General features: G+C 39.7%; 1 protein-coding gene across 3 annotated transcripts in view; it reads left to right on the top strand.

Moving 5' to 3' along the window:
* Positions 1 to 20,146, top strand: part of LOC122551395 (disco-interacting protein 2 homolog A-like) — a 278,397-nt gene that overhangs the window by 176,161 nt on the left and 82,090 nt on the right. For all 3 annotated transcript variants that reach the window (XM_043693215.1, XM_043693216.1, XM_043693217.1), the window contains 8 exons: positions 1,018 to 1,137; positions 4,512 to 4,709; positions 4,961 to 5,052; positions 7,194 to 7,304; positions 7,436 to 7,559; positions 8,290 to 8,399; positions 14,835 to 14,937; positions 16,819 to 16,883. In XM_043693215.1, coding sequence (XP_043549150.1) covers positions 1,018 to 1,137; positions 4,512 to 4,709; positions 4,961 to 5,052; positions 7,194 to 7,304; positions 7,436 to 7,559; positions 8,290 to 8,399; positions 14,835 to 14,937; positions 16,819 to 16,883 — 923 coding nt within the window. The remainder of the gene's footprint in view (positions 1 to 1,017; positions 1,138 to 4,511; positions 4,710 to 4,960; positions 5,053 to 7,193; positions 7,305 to 7,435; positions 7,560 to 8,289; positions 8,400 to 14,834; positions 14,938 to 16,818; positions 16,884 to 20,146) is intronic.

The following is a 20,146-nucleotide window of genomic DNA, read 5'->3' as shown; positions in this document are numbered from 1 at the left end:
TCGAGAAATAAACTAAGTAGTGTTCGGTCAAGTACTTTTCATCGCCATGTTATAATCTCAGTCCATTGATCTGAAATGTTAACTCTTGTTGCAGTCTCAAAAATGTTTCCCAATCTATTGAGTATTTTCTTTTTTACAATATTTGATACGCACCATCTGCAGGGCTTTGCTTTGGAATTTAATGCATTGTGGGGATCCACGGCTGCAGTTTGCATTAAGAACATTCAGACCTATTTCACATAGATCCCTGGCCATTAGAAAGAGAGATTTAATTAAAACTGAGCACAATTAAATCTTATAAATTTTCAAATTTATCAGGACTTTTCAAGGTGCTTCTCAGCCATGGACAACATTTCAAAAGACCTTCAATGTCACAAGTAATATGATGGGCAGTTTGCACACAGCAAGTGCCATGAACAATATCAGAAAAGTTGAGTAATATATTGTAACTGTTGATCAAGCAAAAAATATTGACCAGGACGTTAGAAAGAAGAACTCGCTTCTCTTTGAAGTCATGCTTTGGGATCGTTAATTTCCAACCAAGGGGAAAGGTAATGCACTGGCTTCAAATCTTGTCAGAGTAATGGAACTTGTGGCAGTAACACACACCATCAGTACTGCATTGTAGTGTTTACCTCTATTTAGTGCTGAAGTCTCTGAACTAAGACTTGAAGCTTTGAATCTTTGGCTCGAAGACAAATATACTACCAATGAGCCAGGTTGATAAATATGAGCCCTAACAGTGTCTGACGCTACAAACAATCTGAGGTCAAATCTGATGCTACGTTGAAGTCTAATAAAATCAATTACACCTTAAATGCTGCAAAACTTTTCAAAAATGCTTTATTTCAGTGATTTTTACAAACTTTTCAAATTTTCTCTTGAACCAGATTTTCATGCTCTGCCTTTGTGATCCTTGACAGTTGAAAATAGTGCTCTTCAAAGAAAAGAAATGACTAACACAGCAGACTTGCGAGTAACATTTTGAAAGAATGTGTCTTATATTCATTTTCACAGGTGTACCTGTGAATAGCAGAGTTTCTTCAAAAATTCAGCAACTTCTGAACACACTTAAGCGACCCAAGCGACCACCACTGAAAGAATTCTTTGTTGATGATTTTGAAGAACAGCTGGAAGGTTAGTGAATCTTAATGAAGGTGCAAGGATTTCTGGGAACTCGTGCAGCTTCATAGGGGAGACGATGGAGCAGAGGGAATGCCACTGGGCTGGTAAATCAGGATCTGGTGAATGCTTTGGGTCAGAGGTCTGGGACAACCTCGTGGAATTTAAATTCAGTTAATAAATTGGAATATTGAACTAGTCTCAGTAAAGGTGGACAGACAATTATCATCAATTATTGTAAAAATCCATCTTATTCAGGAAGAAAGTGTACTGTCCCATTCTGATCTTTACTGCTGTCTGAATTGGTTCAGCAAGCTGCTCATTTCGAGATGAATTAAGAATGTAACAGATGTTGGCCTAACCTGTCATGCATACATCCCAGAAGGCAATAAATTTTCATTGTTTTAATCATATCAGTCAGTTACTTTGACCGTTACATTTTTTGTTTGTTTGTGATTAAGTTATAACATTTAAGAGATTAATGCAGTGTAAAGGGATGATCATTCTGTTCAATTCTCCTTCTCTTGCTCCTCATTCTCACTTCATATATAGATTTTATTTGAAAAGATCATTTGATATGACATGGTTTTACTGCTGAAATGTGACATATTTGTTGAACCTTATTGTCTTGCAAGCATCAGGACAATTCAAAAGAACACAAAGTAAGGGGAATGCCAATATTTTACTGAGGAGAGTGCTGAATGGTTGGCATGTTGACTATGGTAGAGATGGTGCCTTGGAGAATGTACCTACCAATGTGATTGATAGTTCCCAAGCCTTTGTCAGAGTTTAAGCTATACAGGGTCGACTCTGGCTGGGCATTGTCCTGAAAAATGAGCTAGCGAATGGCTGTCTCCCATTTTTGGTTAAAACAGGCGCGATATGTATAAATCTTTCTTTCTGTAAAGAACAGGGCCTGGATTTTAATATTTATTTTCTAGTACATACAAATATGCCACACTGCAAGCTCAAGTGATCGTCCTAAATTGGTTGTTCGTGTAATTCTTCTCACACTTGGGATTATTTGGCAAAAGTTATTCAATTGCTCGATCACGTTTTAAAGTTGGATACTATTGTGAGCAGCTTGTTTGGGTATGGTCAGTACCTTATTGCAAATGACCAAAGTAATGTGCTGTTCTTTAGAACTTTTGGGACTTGCTTACTTGATAGCACTCCAGCATTGAAATTCATACACCCCATTACTCATTTGTTTGGTATACAGAATGTGCTTTTGGCTTGACAGCTGCATCCTGTTCATGACAAACACTGCATGTGTTGCTCCTGCATTGCAACAACTTGATGAAGCAGCTAGCTTCAGTTGTTGCTCCAGTGTTGGAGATGCCTTACTCCTCAAGGTTAATCAGAAGTAAACTCGACACTTTGAGGGACAAGAATGATTGAATTGAGGCCTCCATGAGTGTGAGGTACAGCAGGAAATTATCTGATTAGGGTAGCCATTATCTCTCAGGATGCTTCCCCCTCTCAGTTTGCACAATGAACAAATGAGGCCGTTTAATGAGGTTGCCGTAAGGGTCTTTCCTATAGCACATTGAACTGTAGGAATGCTAATGTGTATACTGACTAGTAAAGGTGGGTTTGTAGTAGACAGTAGTAGAGAACCCCCAGAAAATGAGTATGAGCCCTTTGCTGGCTCACTTCTCAGAAGTACCCCAGCTAATCTGAGTCCACATGTCTGGTTTAAAATGTAACCAAGCCTGGCAATTAACTCTCAATATAATCAGTATTTGTCATTGCTACATCTCCAACAACTAGTCTGTGTTTGTTTCCCCTATACTATAAATGTTATCCCCTGCAAATTGCACTGATGAATGCAAGAGTGAAGTCTTTGACAGCAGTGCTCATCTTAGTTAATTATTTCATCTTGACTTTTTTTTTTCTTGACATTTTCAGCAGCAGTTCACCGCTTGGTGCATGATTGGAAAACCTGATTGATAAACAAAAACAGATGAAAATTGAAGCAAAGTTGAGACATTAGGCCCAATTGCCCCATAATTTTTAAAATTATTTTGCTGGGGCATCTACCTTCTCTAATTAGATCTTCAGTTGGTGGCATGACAACATTTTGAGCAATTGTTTCTCTTCCTAAACTTGTTCCCTGAGGAATTCCCCAAGAATCCCCAAACATTGATGATAACTTGCTTCGTACGCTCTTGGACTACCTCACTCTTGCTATTTTATTAGACTGCTGATCTAACCCACGTACTGGAGGAGCAGCACTTGGCAAGTCTTAAGCCTTTAGCACAAAATTCATTCCTGTTCCTGACAGTTGCAGGTGTTTGAATCAGATTGTTTGCAATGTTTACATCCCATTTAAATCAAAGGTAAGTTTTAGACCCCCCATATCTTTTCATCAAAAAAACTACCCACTTCTGTTTCTACCTCAGCTTACCTACAAAATTGATAGTCTGTGCATTTTCACTTTAATGCCATGCCTCCCATCATCTAATCTCTACTTTAAACTTGACTAAAACTCTTATTCCCTTTAGTTTATTTCCATGTAAGGACAACTTGGCTTGAGCCCATATCACCTGAATGAATCTTAAAAAGCAACTTTCACTGTACTATCTCCCATGTCCTTCCCATGTCTTTCCATGGCCTACGTTAGCTCCCAGTTTCCTAAAACCTCACTTGAAGTGTCTAAATTGCTTTCTAAAATTCTCTTCATGAATGTAACCTTCTCTGGCGTTATAGCCACCTTCTGAGTTCTGTGTCACCCCTAGTAATCATTCATTATCTTGTCATATGGCTCTCACAATCTCAAACCATTGTCATGCTGAATTTGACACAACCCAAGTCTTCAATTAACCCCAGTAGGAATTGCTCGTCCATTGATATGATGAAAGGTGGCTTAAGGAATCAATTCTTTTCTTTTGAAACCAAAAAATTCAAAGTGTGGCTACACATCTTGAAAGTTGAAGAGGAGGAAATCTTTTGTCATTATTTGCAGTGTCCAGTTTTTATAGCTAATGTATATGTCCTTAATGTTTCAATGTGTGATGCTAGATGGGGAATTTGTTTTGTCCTTTTTGTCTTCTGTCTTCAAGACAAATAATCATTCTTAATAGTGTCTGAGTCACCAGGTCATACTCCTCAACTCTCTCCCTAACTGCACTCTAGGTGTACCTACTTCACATGAACTGCAGTGGTTTAAGAAGGCAGTTCACCTCGACTTTGTCAATACTGGCTGAGCCAGTGATGCCCACATTCAATGAGGGAATAAATTATTTTTTTAAAAGTTGTCAGTTTAGTCCAATCTCCATATGCTCAAAGGTGGTATGGGACAGAGATCTTCCTTTAAAGAATAAGTACAGCCACATATTTTTTGATCATCTTCTCATTCTACTTACCTTTGTCATTCAATTTTTAAGTTCAACAAGTTGATCCCAATCAGCCAAAACCAGAAGGTCTTCAGACGATGCCATTACAAGGGGATCCACTAGGTGTAGTGACGAATTGGCCCCCATCGCTGCTGGCAGCTATACAAAGGTGGGGAACGACGCAACCTAAGACTTCTTGTTTGACCTCGTTGGACACTGCAGGAAAGCCAGTTTACACACTCACTTATGGTAAGCACCTGCCCACTGAATAAAGTGATGTTAATAGACATTTGTTGTTGCTGCTAATATGTATCTTGTTGTTAGTATATTTCTTAATTCAAATATTGAATGAATGTGGTCTTATCCAGGATGAAGTAATTATGCAAAATCTTATCACTTCATGATAGGATTAAAGTGATGAAATTGCCTTTCCCATTAGTGTGGCATTGCTTTCTGGGCTGAAAATATTTGATGTTTGATTCTTTGATTTTATCTCTTAGGGAAGCTGTGGACTCGGAGCCTCAAGCTAGCTTACACACTTCTCAATAAACTGAGCAATAAGAATGATCCACTTCTGAGACCTGGTGATAGAGTAAGTATTCTTGCTCAGAACTTGCAGGTTTTTTTGTTGTATTATAAAAATTACAACATGAAAGAAGCCATTACTGAGTGCTAATTTTTGAACTTCAGCTAGCCAAAGTTTGCTTGATTAATGCTTACACATAATTGCACATTTTCTCTGGAGCACTATTTCACTTTGCCATGCAGAAAGTTACATTCAAAATTAGAAGGCTGTAATGATGACTCTCTGGTTACTTGTGCTAACCATGGTTGCGCTCTAGTCTTTAAGCTAGAAACATGTGGGTTCAAATCCCACAGCAGAAATCTGAGCACACAAACCTAGACTGAGTTTCTAGGGCTGCACTCTCACAGATGCCATCTATTGAACAAAGGCACGAGATCAAAGCCCAGTCTGCTCTTTCAGGAGGATATGAACTATGGCACCATTTCTGAGTAGAACAGAGATTTTCTCTGGTGTCCTGGTCAACATGTATCTCTCGATGCAAATCATCGAAAATGAAGCAAGATTTTATGGTCATCACAGTTCTGGTTCTGAGAGATTGCAGTATCCCTATTGGTTGCCATATTTCCTATAACAGTGCTAATATAACCAAGACTTCCATTAGTTATAAAGTGCTTTGGGATGTCCACCAAACATGTAAGGTGTGAAATAAGTGCAAGCCTTTCTTTTACTTAAAAGAATATACGTCCCATTATGTGCTTCAGCATGAAAGTCTCCATTCAAATGTAGTATTTGCTGAATACTGTTATTTTAGCCAGGGTAGTGATGAGGTGCTCGAATTGGATTACTCAAAAATTGCAATAGTTTTTATTCCTGATTGCTTCACTCTGGTCATGAAGCAATATTTGATCCCAGAACCATATTTCAGATGAGTCATAGTCTTAGGTGAAGCAGATAGGCTGAGGTGAGATTTTTGTGGAGAAGCTGATGATAAACTACAAATCAATTGTTTCTGTATTTAATATTGGAAGTTTGCAGGGTACATTGTGTTTGCTTGGATAGAGGATTGGCTTGCAAATAGAAGATAAAGTGGGCATTTTTGGGCTGTAACTAGTGGAGTCTGACAGGATCAGTACAGGGGCCACAACTATTTACAATATGCATTCATGACTTGGATAAGGAAAGTGAATGTGATGTTGGCAAGTTTGCACATGACAAAAATAGGCGGGAAGGCAGTGGTGAGGATGATGTAACAAGTCTGTAGAGAGATATAGGTGAAGCAACTGGGCAAAAACTTGGCAAATGAACTGTTATGTGGGAAAATGTGAAATAATGCATTTTGACGGGAAGAATACAGCAGCTGAAGATTATTTAAATGATGACAAATGAAATGCTGGCCTTTTATTGTATATAATGTAACCCCAGCAATTCAAAGTTGCCAGTCTGAAAATGCCCCCTTAATCCAAGTCTTTGTCTTTTTCAGTTAGCCAGTCCTCTGTCCAAAGTAATTTACCACCTCCAGCACCATAGCCTGTTACCTTATTAATTAGCCTAATGTGTAGTACCTTATCACATACCTTCTAAAAATGCAGATATATTGCATCCACTGTATCCTCTTTAAGGAGGTAACAAGTAGGATCGATAAAGAATTCTAATAATTTTGTTAGGCATGGTTTTGCTTTCTGTAAAGCCGTCTGACTATCCTTGATCATATTATGCATTTTTAAATGACCATCCTTTATCATAGACTAAAACATATTCTCACAATAATGTAACTGGTCTCTAGTTGTGTTTTTTTTTTGTCTCCTTGCCTTTTTAAATCAAGGTGTTACTTTGGTAGTTTTTCAATCCTTGAGGACTTTTTCAGAATCCAAGGATTTTTGGAAGATTGCTTCCAGTGCATCTAATATCTCAGTAGCTACTTTCTTTAATGTCTTAGGATGCAGCTGTTAGGTCTGGAGGACTTATTGATCTTGATCTCCATTAGTTTTCTTAGTATTTTGCAGGAGTTCATTAAAAACACAAATTTTGATTAACATCTGAAACTGAAATATGATTTAACGATGACCTCTGTCTGTATTTACCTCCACCTCAATTTTATTCCGACATCTGCATTTGTAAGATCATTGCGTTTAATGTAGACATTGTAAGAGCATTTTACATGTTTTTCATGCTCGGCTTTCAAATAATTTTTCTCTGTTCTGTTGCAGGTGGCTTTGGTGTATCCAAATAATGACCCTGTGGCATTTATTGTGGCATTTTATGGTTGCCTTTTAGCAGAATTAGTCCCTGTGCCCATTGAAGTCCCACTAACTAGAAAGGTAATGTCAGCTGTCATCTGAAATGTTTGATCCTAAGTTGATATTGGTTCTGTAACTCCAGATTCAGGCCATTGTATCTGTAGAGATAAGATTTTCAAATATTCCATATAATGTTTCCTTTGTTCTTGTAGGATGCTGGCAGTCAACAGATTGGCTTTCTACTTGGCAGCTGTGGTGTGACAGTCGCACTCACCTGTGATGCCTGTCACAAAGGATTACCAAAGTCTCAAACTGGGGATGTAGTGCAATTTAAAGGTAATATTGCACATTATTTGTAACCGGTGGGTAATGAGTGTAATAACGGCAACATTTTTTTAAAAGAAGTCCTAACCAGGAAGTTCAATACACGAGTGATCAACCGCAGTAATGGATTTCCATAGGATCCACTTGAGGCAGAAACCCTGAAAGCATGTTTATAAATCTTAGATATTCTGATGGAATGGGAAGGGGAAACTGTTGGTTTTTTTTAGCTGAATGAAGATGATCTCAATAAAAAGCTGATTTAATATTTACTGTCATGAATCACAAAAACCTGTGAATAGAAGTCTGCTGTGGTGTGTTAGCTCATGGTATGTCAGTCTTTTATGGGAACCATCTTGTCTCACCACAAGTTGAAATTGAAATATTTCCCATTTTCAATGGTAGTGATCAGTACCAACAGAGTCTGGAATTCGATAATCAGTATAATGCTAATCATAAAGCAAATAGAAACTTAAATCACAGAAATGGTATGGTTTTTTGATGGTAAATTTTCACTTGAGTGAGTTCCTTTTGACAGCAGAATGTTATGACCAAATTTCTTCATATTGCCATCAAAATTCAATAATGCATTTAATCATTACTAATGCAATAAAATCTGAATTAACATTTTTGTAAAAATTACATTCAAATACTTTCTGCCAATTAGATTATGGATATCTTTAATCTCCAACTCTGCAACAAAACTTGGCTAAGTAGACACATTGAACCATTATTCTGTTTGTAGGTTGGCCTCGATTGGGTTGGTTTGTAACGGATGTTAAACACTTATCAAAGCCGCCGAAAGATTGGCACCCCATGATCAGGGATGCCAGCAACAATATTGCTTATATTGAGGTAGGTCCGGATTTTAATTTGATGAACGTTCATTTACCTTTGAAAATATTTCTTTCTCACAGACTAGATGTTCCATTATCTTAAGCGGTGCATTTATTTAAAAGTCATGAATAAAGTTTCTTCAAGTACTATAAGATAGCAAAAGGGTAGTTGAAAAGCCAATTCCAACTCGAAAGATATCTTATGGATGAGGACGAACAGAAGAAAACGATTAAGTTGTTACAGTCAGTTCTGCTATAACACGTCTTTCATGAACATGAATTGGCTGTAACACAATTGGCTGAATAGGAAGGCTGTTTCTAAAACGTGTACTTATAAAATGTGCTTTGGCTATAATGCGATTACATAGCCAACATTTTGTGCTGTTTGTATTGTGTGATTTTCGTATAGTGTGGGGTCGCATAAGAATGCAACTATCGCATTAGAGGAGAAATGCCTGTACTTAAGGGGTTTGTACAATAGAGAACTTTAGTAATGCTTCATCAAACATGAGCAAAACAGTAAGGGATGCATATCACTCTTCAGAAGGATGGATGAACTGCAGCCAGGATGAAAGAAGACAGACTTAGCAAGAACTGATAGGGCAGCATGGTGGCTCAATGGTTAGCAAGTGGAGTTTACACATTCTCCCAGTGTCTGCATGAGTTTCCTTTGACAGTCCAAAGATGTGCAGGTTAGGTGGATTGGCAATGCTAAATAGCTCAGTGTCGAGGGATGTGCAGGCTAGGTGGATTAACATGGGAAATGCAGGATTACAGAGATAAGGTACGCGGTGGGGGCGGGGCGGAGTGGGACTGATTGGGATACTCTTTGGAGGGTTGGTTTGGACTAGATGGGCTGAAGGGCCTGCTTCAACACCATCAGGATTCTATGATTGTCTGCTGCAACAGGATTATTATACAGTGAACATCAGCCACATGCGTCCAGTGAAGGCAAACAATCATCATGGCAGTTTGAGACTATTTAGCTTGGTCTAAATAATTGATAATTTAGTAAGGCCAAGTGGGCAGTATGGTGGCACAGTGGTTAGCACTGCTGCCTCACAGCGCCAGAGACCCGGGTTCAATTCCCGCCTCAGGCGACTGACTGTGTGGAGTTTGCACATTCTCCCCGTGTCTGCGTGGGTTTCCTCCCACAGTCCAAAAATGTGCAGGTTAGGTGAATTGGCCATGCTAAATTGCCCGTAGTGTTAGGTGTAGGGGAATGGGTCTGGGTGGTACACGTTGGTGGGTTGTTGTGGACTTGTTGGGCCAAAGGGCCTGTTTCCACACTGTAAATAATCTAATCTAATCCTAACTGGATCATCTAGGCCTTGAGGATTCTGTGAAAACAGGGATCAAAATGGAGTTAACATTGGAAAGATATGCCATGTCGAACAATTGAATGTCGAGTCAAAATAGACATATCCAGGAAGCTTTAGAGATGTATTTCAAAAAAAACTTTCAGGAAATTGACCCCAGAAAAGCATTTAAATATGCCAACACGTGTGAGTTAAGAAACTGGTTTTGATAAATAGTAGGTTTGATGCCAAGAACTATTAGTACACAAGGCAACCAACAGCTGAAAAAAAAATTGAGGAAGTGGAGGTAAAAACATGGGAGCCATTAAACAAACTACGAGATCCTCCAAATGAAAGATGATGGCTTTATAGCCAAAGTGATTGTTAAACAAGCGATTGACCCTTCATTCAAATGTTTTTTCAATGGTAAACACATAATAATTTCCATGATGTTGACCTAAATTATATTTTTGTCAGTTTTCTTCATATTGCCATAATGGGTCAGGTTGCACTTGTCTTGTGGTTGGTATGGTGATATTGGTAGGATCTTGGTCGTTCAGTAGATCTTTTTGCCTCATTCTCGTCAAGGTGGTAGTCATTCACTGAAATTTCAGGCCCAAGGCTGCAAATCTGGTTTTAACAATAAACAGATGGTTATTTCACAAAAACCAAAATTAATTAAATAAAACAACTAAGTTATCTCAATATAATACAGTCTGACAGTTTCAAAGCACATGGCAAAACAAATCCTCATCCACTCCCAACCCCATCACTTTCCTGTAAATGAAAATCAAGAGACATGTCCCTTCTCTGTCTAAACTTTAGGTTTGACTTGACTGCTTCTCAGTTGCTGACCTGTGAGCGGTCAAGTAGTTTTCCTTAAATATGTGCACAACTGAGAGCTTAGACTTTTTTAGTCTTTTAATAAGGTGCAGTAGTTCAAACCATGCACTCCTGGTCTGAAAGTTTCTAAACTCTTTCATGAATGTATCACTTAATTGTTCTGAGCAATAATCTTTTCTAAGAAAGGCTATACTTGCTTCTGTCCTTAGTCAGGTCTCCTTTGAACTGAACCCAAAAGTTTTTCAACTCAGTTTTTAAAAATCTTGCTCGTCATAGATTCTGTTGTAGCTAATAGTTTAATGTTTGTTTTCTCCTTCTGTAAACCACAAGATCGATGAATGTCTGTTAAAACTCTAATTTACTGCAGTTTCTTGCTCTATCTGACAGGTACTTATCGTCATGGTTCCTGAAAGATTGCCTCAATTAATTTTTACATTCCTTTAAATTTACCAGTAACCATTAGTTTGAAATACTGACTAATTTCTTTTTAAAAGAAAAAGTATATATGTAATTCACACACCTTTCATCAGATTATAAAAAGACACATTTAAACTATGCACAGTGACTAGGTGAAATCATTTAAAAGGCTTTTATCTGTTGTGGTTCTGTTCGCCGAGCTGGGAATTTGTCTTGCAAACGTTTCATCCCCTGTCTAGGTGACATTCTCAGTGCTTGGGAGCCGCCTGTGAAGCACTTCTGTGATGTTTCCTCCGGCATTTATAGTGGCCTGTCTCTGCCGCTTCCGGTTGTCAGTTCCAGCTGTCCACTGTAGTGGCCGGTATATTGGGTCCAGGTCGATGTGTTTGTTGATAGAGTTTGTGGATGAGAACACCAACTAGCCACGAAACGACACGACCAGCTATCCTTCGTAGCCACAGATGACAAGCAACATGAATTCGACTGGGACAACACGACCATTATAGGGCAAGCCAAACAGAGACAGCCAGGGAATTCCTAGAAGCATGGCACTCATCCACAAACTCCATCAACAAACACATCGACCTGGACCCAATATACCGGCCACTACAGCGGACAGCTGGAACTGACAACCGGAAGCGGCAGAGACAGGCCACTATAAATACCGGAGGAAACATCACAGAAACGCTTCACAGGAGGCTCCCAAGCACTGAGGATGTCACCTAGACAGGGGACGAAACGTTTGAAGTCAAATTCCTAGCTCAGCGAACAGAACAACAACAACGAGCACCCGAGCTACAAATCTTCTCCCAAACTTTGAATGGCTTTTATCTCCTGGGCTGAAAATGTGTTGCTGGAACAGCGCAGCAGGTCAGGCAGCATCCAGGGAACAGGAGAATCGACGTTTCGGGCATAAGCCCTTCTTGAGGGCTTTTATCTCCTGGGCACTAACAGTCCATTGCCAAATATTATTCTGGTTGAAAGTTTCCCCAACTTGACACTTCTCTACATCTTTCAGGACCTTCCAAATTTGAATTTTTCAGAAATGCGGAGCACGACATCCATTAGGAACTCTGAAGCAGAACATATTCAGGGGACTCCTTGACATGTCACTTTCTAGCTGCCAATTGGAAGCTTTCACAGTCCTGTATAAGGAATGAATGGGTAGTTGGCTGGTTGGGGGAGTATTTGTTGTCTGATCTGGGAGTACCTTTCTCTGAAGCTAATTGACACCAGTTGGAGATTTTGAAGCTGGAGGTGGTCAATTCTGGCATTACCTAGGTTTCAAAACCAGATTGTAATCTGTCCAACAGTTCAGATGAGTATATTGGAACTGGTCCAAAGTATCTAATTGTTAACTCCTAGTCAGAAGTGTTTGTGAGAGTCATGGGGAGGAGGGAAATTACCCATCGGAAGGTCAAATGTCCCAGACAAAGTTAGGTTATCGCATCAGGACCTCTACAGGGTCCCATGCACATCTTTACTTGTGCATCTGATCCCCAGTGTTTCAGAGGCGAGAAGATTTGTTTGCTTGAGCTATGTCTGGTATTTGTAGTACACGGTGTATGTATTCATAAGAACATGTCTATGAATTTGCTACAAGAGAGGGAAATTAATGCCTTCTGAATAATAACTTGTAATCTAGTTAGCCTTAACATCTGTAGCCAGGAAATAGCTAGAGTCCATATTTATGGATAGGATGACTGAGTACATTGAAAATGTTCAACTGATCAGAGGGGCAAAATGGATCTGTGAAGACTAAGTCATGTCTGAAGGATCTGATTCAAGTTTATGAAAGAGATGGCTTGACAAAGTGATTGTCAAAGTAATCTCTTTGGGAGTTACATTTTGTTTCATTGTGCTTCAATACAATGTAGTAGAATACTTTGAAACATTAAAGGCTCTCATGTGATTTATATGAACTTTTATGTAAAGAAGTATTTGATCATTTAAGACACTGAGCATAAGTTGAATTTCCTGACTTAAGAGGTAACTTCTTGACGTAGTTAAAAATCAGTTGAGTGGTAGGAGTCAAAATAGGGATAATGGATAGGTACTTTCATTAGCAGGATGTGACTAATGGTAACCTTCCAGGAACTGTGGTGCATGTTCAATTATTTATTGTTTATTAATTATATGATGGGGTAGAAAGCCACATATCCAAATTTACGTCTGACACACAAGAGATGAGCCATTGTAATCAGAATAGATGCAATCATCAGAAATATTTATCGACTACGTGAATAGGTCAAAACATGGCCAGTGGATTTCAATTTATTTGAGCTTAGGTCATCCATTTTGGATAAGAAAAATAAAACTGGGTACTTTTTTGCTGAAAATCTGAAAGCAGTCCAAAGGGATATGGAGCCCAGGTAAACATCATGAATGTGAGCAGAAAAATATCTGCAAAGCCAACGGGCTGCTGATTTTTATATCTAGAGATTGAAAATACATGAAGTGTAGAAATCATATTTGTTATTACAATTACCAGTAGATCACACCTGCAACAGTTCAGGGCACTGCATCTAAGATATGTATTGACCTTGGAGGAACTGTCGCATATGGTTACGAGAAACGTTCCTGAACTTGAAGATTGAAGTACAACAAAAGATTGCACAAATTGGAGTTGTACTTTGTGGGATTTTGAAATTTAAAGGGGTCAAAGTTTGTGCGAAGATTTGTAGCTCGGGTGCTCGTTGTTGTGGTTCTGTTCGCCGAGCTGGAAGTTTTTGTTGCAAACGTTTCGTCCCCTGGCTAGGCGACATCATCAGTGCTTGGGAGCCTCCTGCGAAGCGCTTCTTTGATGTTTCCTCCGGTGTTTATAGTGGTCTGTCCCTCTGCCATAACGGCACACAAACCAACAGCCACGCTCAGACAACAACTCACCAGAACAAAGGACCCGAGTCTATGTGTTTGTTGATGGAGTTTGTGGGTGAATGCCATGCCTCTAGGAATTCCCTGGCTGTTCTGTCTGGCTTGCCCTATGATAGTAATTTTGTCCCAGTCGAATTCATGTTGCTTGTTGTCTGCATGTGCACGCAGACAACAAGCAACATGAATTCGACTGGGACAACATTACTATCATAGGGCAAGCCAGACAGAGGACAGCCAGGGAATTCCTAGAGGCATGGTATTCATCCACAAACTCCATCAACAAACACATCGACCTGGACCCAATATACCAACCACTACAGCGGACAGCTGAAACTGACAACCGGAAGCGGTCGGGACAGACCACTATAAACACTGGAGGAAACATCAAAGAAGCGCTTCGCAGGAAGCTCCCAAGCACTGATGATGTCGCTGAGCCAGGGGACGAAACGTTTGCAACAAAACTTCCAGCTCGGCGAACAGAACCACAACATTTAAAGGCGTAATTTGGTTGAAGTTTTATGGTTTCAAGGGGAACAGATAGTGTAGATCAAGTAAAGGTAGTTATGGTTCGTGTGATAAATCAAAGAGTACGGGTTGTAATCTGAAGGCTGGAGCAAAATCTTTCTGCAATAAAATTAGAGAACATCCCGTTCCACAAGGGAATAAAAGATTGGAACTCTTCCACAAATGATGATCGATGGATCGATTGTAAATTGTCCATTTGAGATCAATAAAGATTTTTTGTAAATTTGAGATTTTAAGGATAGAACAAAAGGCATGTGAAGTTAGGTCTGAAATCAGTCATAATCTCTCAGGTTTGAGGGGCAAATGTTGTACTCTTGTTCCTCCAAGTATAACTTAGGATTTGGAGCACAGTGGCATAGAAACCCTTAGGAGCAATATCACAAAAAGCATGGAGACGTTTCTAAGTGCAGAAGAACTTGATAATGTTGCTGTGCTTTAGAATATGCATCATGATAATTTTTCAGTATTCCTATTCAGCATTTTTGTTTCTCCTTCAGTACAAGACCAGTAAAGAAGGAAGTTCAATGGGTATAACCATATCTCAGAATGCAATGTTAGCACATTGCCATGCCCTTAGCCAAAGCTGTGGATACACTGAAGGTGAGCTTGTGTCCAATTGATTTACAGAGATCAAGTTTTTATTTCTAGATGATATGTGATAGAATCTAGGAGCGTTTTAAGTTTCAAGGTGAAGCAAGGGTTGGAGAGGGCTGGTCGGTGGGCAATGTCATGGATAAGATTTCCAACTATGTGGATGGGTGGATATGCCAACATGGAACTTTGACCTCTAACTAAGGCAATGCGGAGGATGCAATTTTTATGTAACTTTTCCCTTTCTCTTCTGAAGGTGTTGAATTGCCTGCTTTTTATCCAAGGAGTAAGAGCAGTCTAGTGTTTCAATAGCATTCCTGTTTTTCATGTGCAAGCTTAGTCGATGAATACTTGCAAATTAATTGACTTTTAAGGTCTTGCCCTTCTGTTTGTCAAGCCTGTATTTAATTATGCAGTTACACCATGTCCAAAAGGTCATTAGATGATGATCAGGGTAGAAATGGCTCAAGATGATCAGGGTAGAAATGGCTCAAATTTTATTTCAACTTCCCATCCCACCAAAAAGCTATGGAGTGTTAATGTGAATTATAGCTCCATTCTGAGTCCTTGGTTGGAGTGAGGTCACTTCAAGTCCAGAAGTCAAATAGAGGATCTGTCTTGATATTATGTATGACATCAGTTAGCGATTTTAGACATTAAACATTAGAATTAGAACAGCAACCACCCAACAGACACACAAGAAAAGCTGCATTAGGACCCTGTTCAAAAGGGCTACAACACGTAGCAGCACTCCCAACCTACAAAGGGAAGAAGAGCAACAACAGTGCAGAGTATTCACCAAGAACAAATCTCCCTGCGACTTCATCTGCAAATGCCTAATAGACAAACAACATGACGAGGACACGCCACAACCTGACTCACAAGCCACACTACCTTGCATAAACATCCTGGAACTGACAGCCAGACTTCTCCGCCCACTGGGATTCCTGACAGTCCAGAAACCGAAAGTTACTCTCGGACAACAACTCACCAGGACAAAAGACCCAATACCCATCATGTGCGAGACTAATGTAATTTACAGGATTCCTTGCAAAGACTGCACAAAACATTATATATGGCAAACAGACAGACAACTAACAATCCGCATCCACGAGTACCAACTAGCCACTGAACACCATGACCAGCTGTCCCTGGTAGCCAGACATACACATGACAGGGTCCACACATTCGACTGGGACAAGACAGCGATCATAGACAAGCTAAACATAAGAGAGCCAGAGAATTTCTAGAAGCATGGCACTCATCCATGAACTCTTATCAGAAGCACGTTGAGCTGGACCCAATATACCAGCCACTACAATGAACAACCAGAATCAGCATAAACGAACCAAATAAATTCCAGAAGAGACAGTACAGCAGTGCTTTACAGAAGGCTCCAAAGCACTGAAGATGTCATCTCGGCAGGGGATGAAACATCTGCAAATCAACTTCCCAGCTTGACCAACATTGCCACGACTATGGCATTAAACTAACTGGGAGCTTGAAGAAATATTTTCATTGCAATACAACAGCTGATGCTTGATTGTTTATATTGATTTTGTAGCTATTTGAAATAGTTAATAATGATGTATTCACTTCTTTCGTGAAGTGTTACAGAACTTAATGCTTCATACGTCATATCTCAGTAAAATTGATCAACACTGCATTGAAATAGAGTTTTAATGAATCAGAAGTTTCTTCCCACAATTGAGAGCTGTTAATATTATCGATTTTGTGTATGTGGGACATAACAGTAATGTTGTAGCACTGGTAGAAGACTTTTGTAAGACATCTGTCTGCAGTGTTATAGAGCAATTCAATCAATTTGTCAGAGTTACTGAGTAAAACAAGTTAAAACTGAGCTGTGCCTGTTCAATTTTTGTATTGCAGGGGAAACACTAACAAATGTTTTGGACTTTAAAAGAGATGCTGGGCTGTGGCATGGCATTTTAACTGTAAGTATTGTTTCCAGTTCAGCTTTGAGGGACACAGCCTGCCTGTTTCTCCAGATGGTTAACCCACACATTAATAAAATAAGCTGTGATACCTATGGTGTGTGTTATCTGTATTGTTTTCTGTACAGTCTACCCAGGTTTACTACAAATTAGATCACTTAGTTTTATCACATGCATTCTCGTGCGAACATTAGATGTCAAATAGGTTGTATAAAGAGATTTGTCATTGTCCCCACTTTTGAAGGTATCTATATTTAAATTGGTCAAACAGCAAATCATTTGTGTTTCTTATTATTGTCAATTATGAAGTGATAATTTATGCTTATAAAGATGGGCATATAAAGATGTTCACTGAGCGGTTTTCAACTTGATGTTCAAGGAAACTTAATCATTTTTAAATGATGCAGCAAGTGTTTGAAGAAACTTTGAACGTGATGTCTGACCAATTTGTGAATAGGGACTGCCTGTAACCTCAGTGATAATTTTGAAATGAGTTGCTAATGCAGAATTTCACTCACTACAGTGATACTCAAAACCCTTAGCCACTTTGTGATTTAGATTTTTGTTGGGAGTTTATATTTGGCAGTAGTAGTAGCATTTGAAGCTGCTCTAACCATTCCATTCTGGAATATGGGTTCCTAATACATATATAATGCATATAGATCATAGGTTAAACGTAATGCACCCGCTATAAATGATCGAACCTTTAAAGAATAAAAATAAAGTAATGCAGATGCTGGAGATCTGAAATAAGAACTGAGTGTCAGAGAAACTCTGCAGTTCTGGCAGCATCTGTAGTGAGAGCAACAAAGTTAATATTTCAAGTCTTATAAAGCATCTCTTCACAACTGTTCTTTGGGCCTCTTAAGTCGTAGCCCTCATACTTAGGTATCATGTATGTGAGTCATGGCTCCGTTCGTGACCGACTCTCCTCTGAATCACAAGCATCAGAGTTCAAATTTCATTTCAGGCTTGAGCATAACATTCGGTGCTGACACACTACACTCAGGGTATATTGCATTGTCAGAGGTGTGGGCTTTCAAATGAGATGTTAACTGAGGCCTCATCTGCCAGTTATCATCGAGTCATAGAGATGTACAGCACAGAAACAGACCCCTTGGTCCAACTCATCCATGCTGACCAGATATCCCAACCTAATCTGGTCCCATTTGCCAGCACTTTGCCCATATCCCCCTCAACCCTTCTTTTCATATACCCATCCAGATGCCTTTTAGATGTTGCAATTGTACCACCGTCCACCACTTCCTGTGGTAGCTCATTCCATACATGCATCACCCTCTGCGTGAAAAAGTTGCCGGTTAGGTCCCTTTTAAATCTTTCCCCTCTCACCCTAAGCCCTCTAGTTCTGGACTCCCCCACCCCAGGGAAAAGACTTTTCCTATTTATCTTATCCATGCCCCTTATGATTTTATAAATCTGTGATGTCACCCCTCAGCCTCCGATGCTCCAGGGAAAACAGCCCCAGCCTATTCAGCCTCTCTCTATAGCTCAATCCTCCAAACCTGGCACCATGCTTGTAAATCTTTTCTGGACCCTTTCACGTTTCACAATGTCCTTCCGATAAGAAGGAGATCAGAATCTCATGCAATATTTTGAGATCTCCAAGAACTTTTTCAAAGACGCATGGGACAGTTTGTCATGCTGCACTGGAAATGTTAATTCTGTTTCTCTCTCCACACATTCCCAGATCAGTTTGAGTTTCTCCAGCACTAGCTATCTTTGTTTGATCGCCAGCATCTGCATCTACGGTTGTCCCTGATACCCTGGCCAGTATTTATGGCTCAGTCATCAGCAGAAAAACAGATTATCTTGTCATTTTATATTGTTGTTTGTCAGAATTTCCTGAGTGTCTACTCCCTGCTATGTTTCTTAAATCCAAAAAGTCATAACTTAACTTTTCTTTCTTTTGAGGGCTCTTCCTGAGGGTGACATTTAGATTCTTTCATTCTTACTCATTAGATGTACAGTCACATAGTCCCAATACCTTGTATATGAATGTTGGTATATCTTGCACTGAAGCAGAATTAGAAGAATTTGTCAACATCTTCAATCATCAGCCCTTGTGTTAAATTTAAGCCCACAACAAATGAAAGCTTTAACTCCTCAACATCACAGGATTTAAATTTACAGCAAGACACCAGGCAAAGTTAAGTAATGACATTTTTTTTCAAAATGACTGGCAGGTACTTCCCAACAAGCAGATTAATTTGCAATGAATTCATTAACTCAGTACATTATGGGTATCCGAAGTTGCTGTGTTTTATAGACAATAGGTGCAGGAGTAGGCCATTCTGCCCTTTGAGCCTGCGCCACCTTTCATTATGATCATGACTGATCATCCTCAATCAGTATTCTGTTCCTGCCTTATCCCCATAACCCTTGATTCCACTATCCTTGAGAGTTCTATCCAACTCTTTCTTTAACGAATCCAGAGACTTGGCCTCCACTGCCTTCTGGGGCAGAGCATTCCACACACCCACCACACTCTGGGTGAAGAGGTTTCTCCTCATCTCTGTTCTAAATGGCCTACCCCTTATTTTTAAGCTGTGTCCTCTGGTTTGGGACTCGCCCATCAGCGGAAACATGTTTCCTGCCTCCAGACTGTCCAATCCTTTAATAATCTAAAATGTCTCAATCAGATCCCCTCTCAGCCTTCTAAACTCAAGCGTATACAAGCCCAGTCGCTCCAGTCTTTCAACGCAAGGTAGTCCCGCCATTCTGGGAATTGACCTCATGAACCTACGCTGCACTCCCTCAATAGCCAGAATGTCTTTCCTCAAATTTGGAGACCAGAACTGCACACACTATTCCAGGTGCGGTCTCACCATGGCCCTGTACAGCTGCAGAAGGAACCTCTTTGCTTCTATACTCAATCCCTCTTCTTATGAAGGCCAGCATGCTATTAGCTTTCTTCACTACCTGCTGTACCTGCATGCTTGCCTTCATTGACTGGTGTACAAGAACACCCAGACCTCTTTGTACTGCCCCTTTACCTAACTTGACTCCATTTGGGTAGTAATCTGCCTTCCTGTTCTTGCCACGAAAGTGGATAACCATACGTTTATCCACATTAAACGGCATCTGTCATGCATCTGTCCACTCAACTAACCTGTCCAGGCCATCCTGTATTCACCTAACATCCTCCTCACATTTCACCCTGCCACCCAGCTTTGTATCATCAGCAAATTTGCTAATGTTACAATTAATACCATCTTCTATATCATTAATAAATATTGTTAGAA

This window comes from Chiloscyllium plagiosum, chromosome 7, assembly GCF_004010195.1.
Source record: "Chiloscyllium plagiosum isolate BGI_BamShark_2017 chromosome 7, ASM401019v2, whole genome shotgun sequence".
NCBI classification, from domain to species: Eukaryota; Metazoa; Chordata; class Chondrichthyes; order Orectolobiformes; family Hemiscylliidae; genus Chiloscyllium; species Chiloscyllium plagiosum.
The sequence above is the reverse complement of the archived record's forward strand: the minus strand, read 5'-3'. Positions and strand labels throughout refer to the sequence as shown.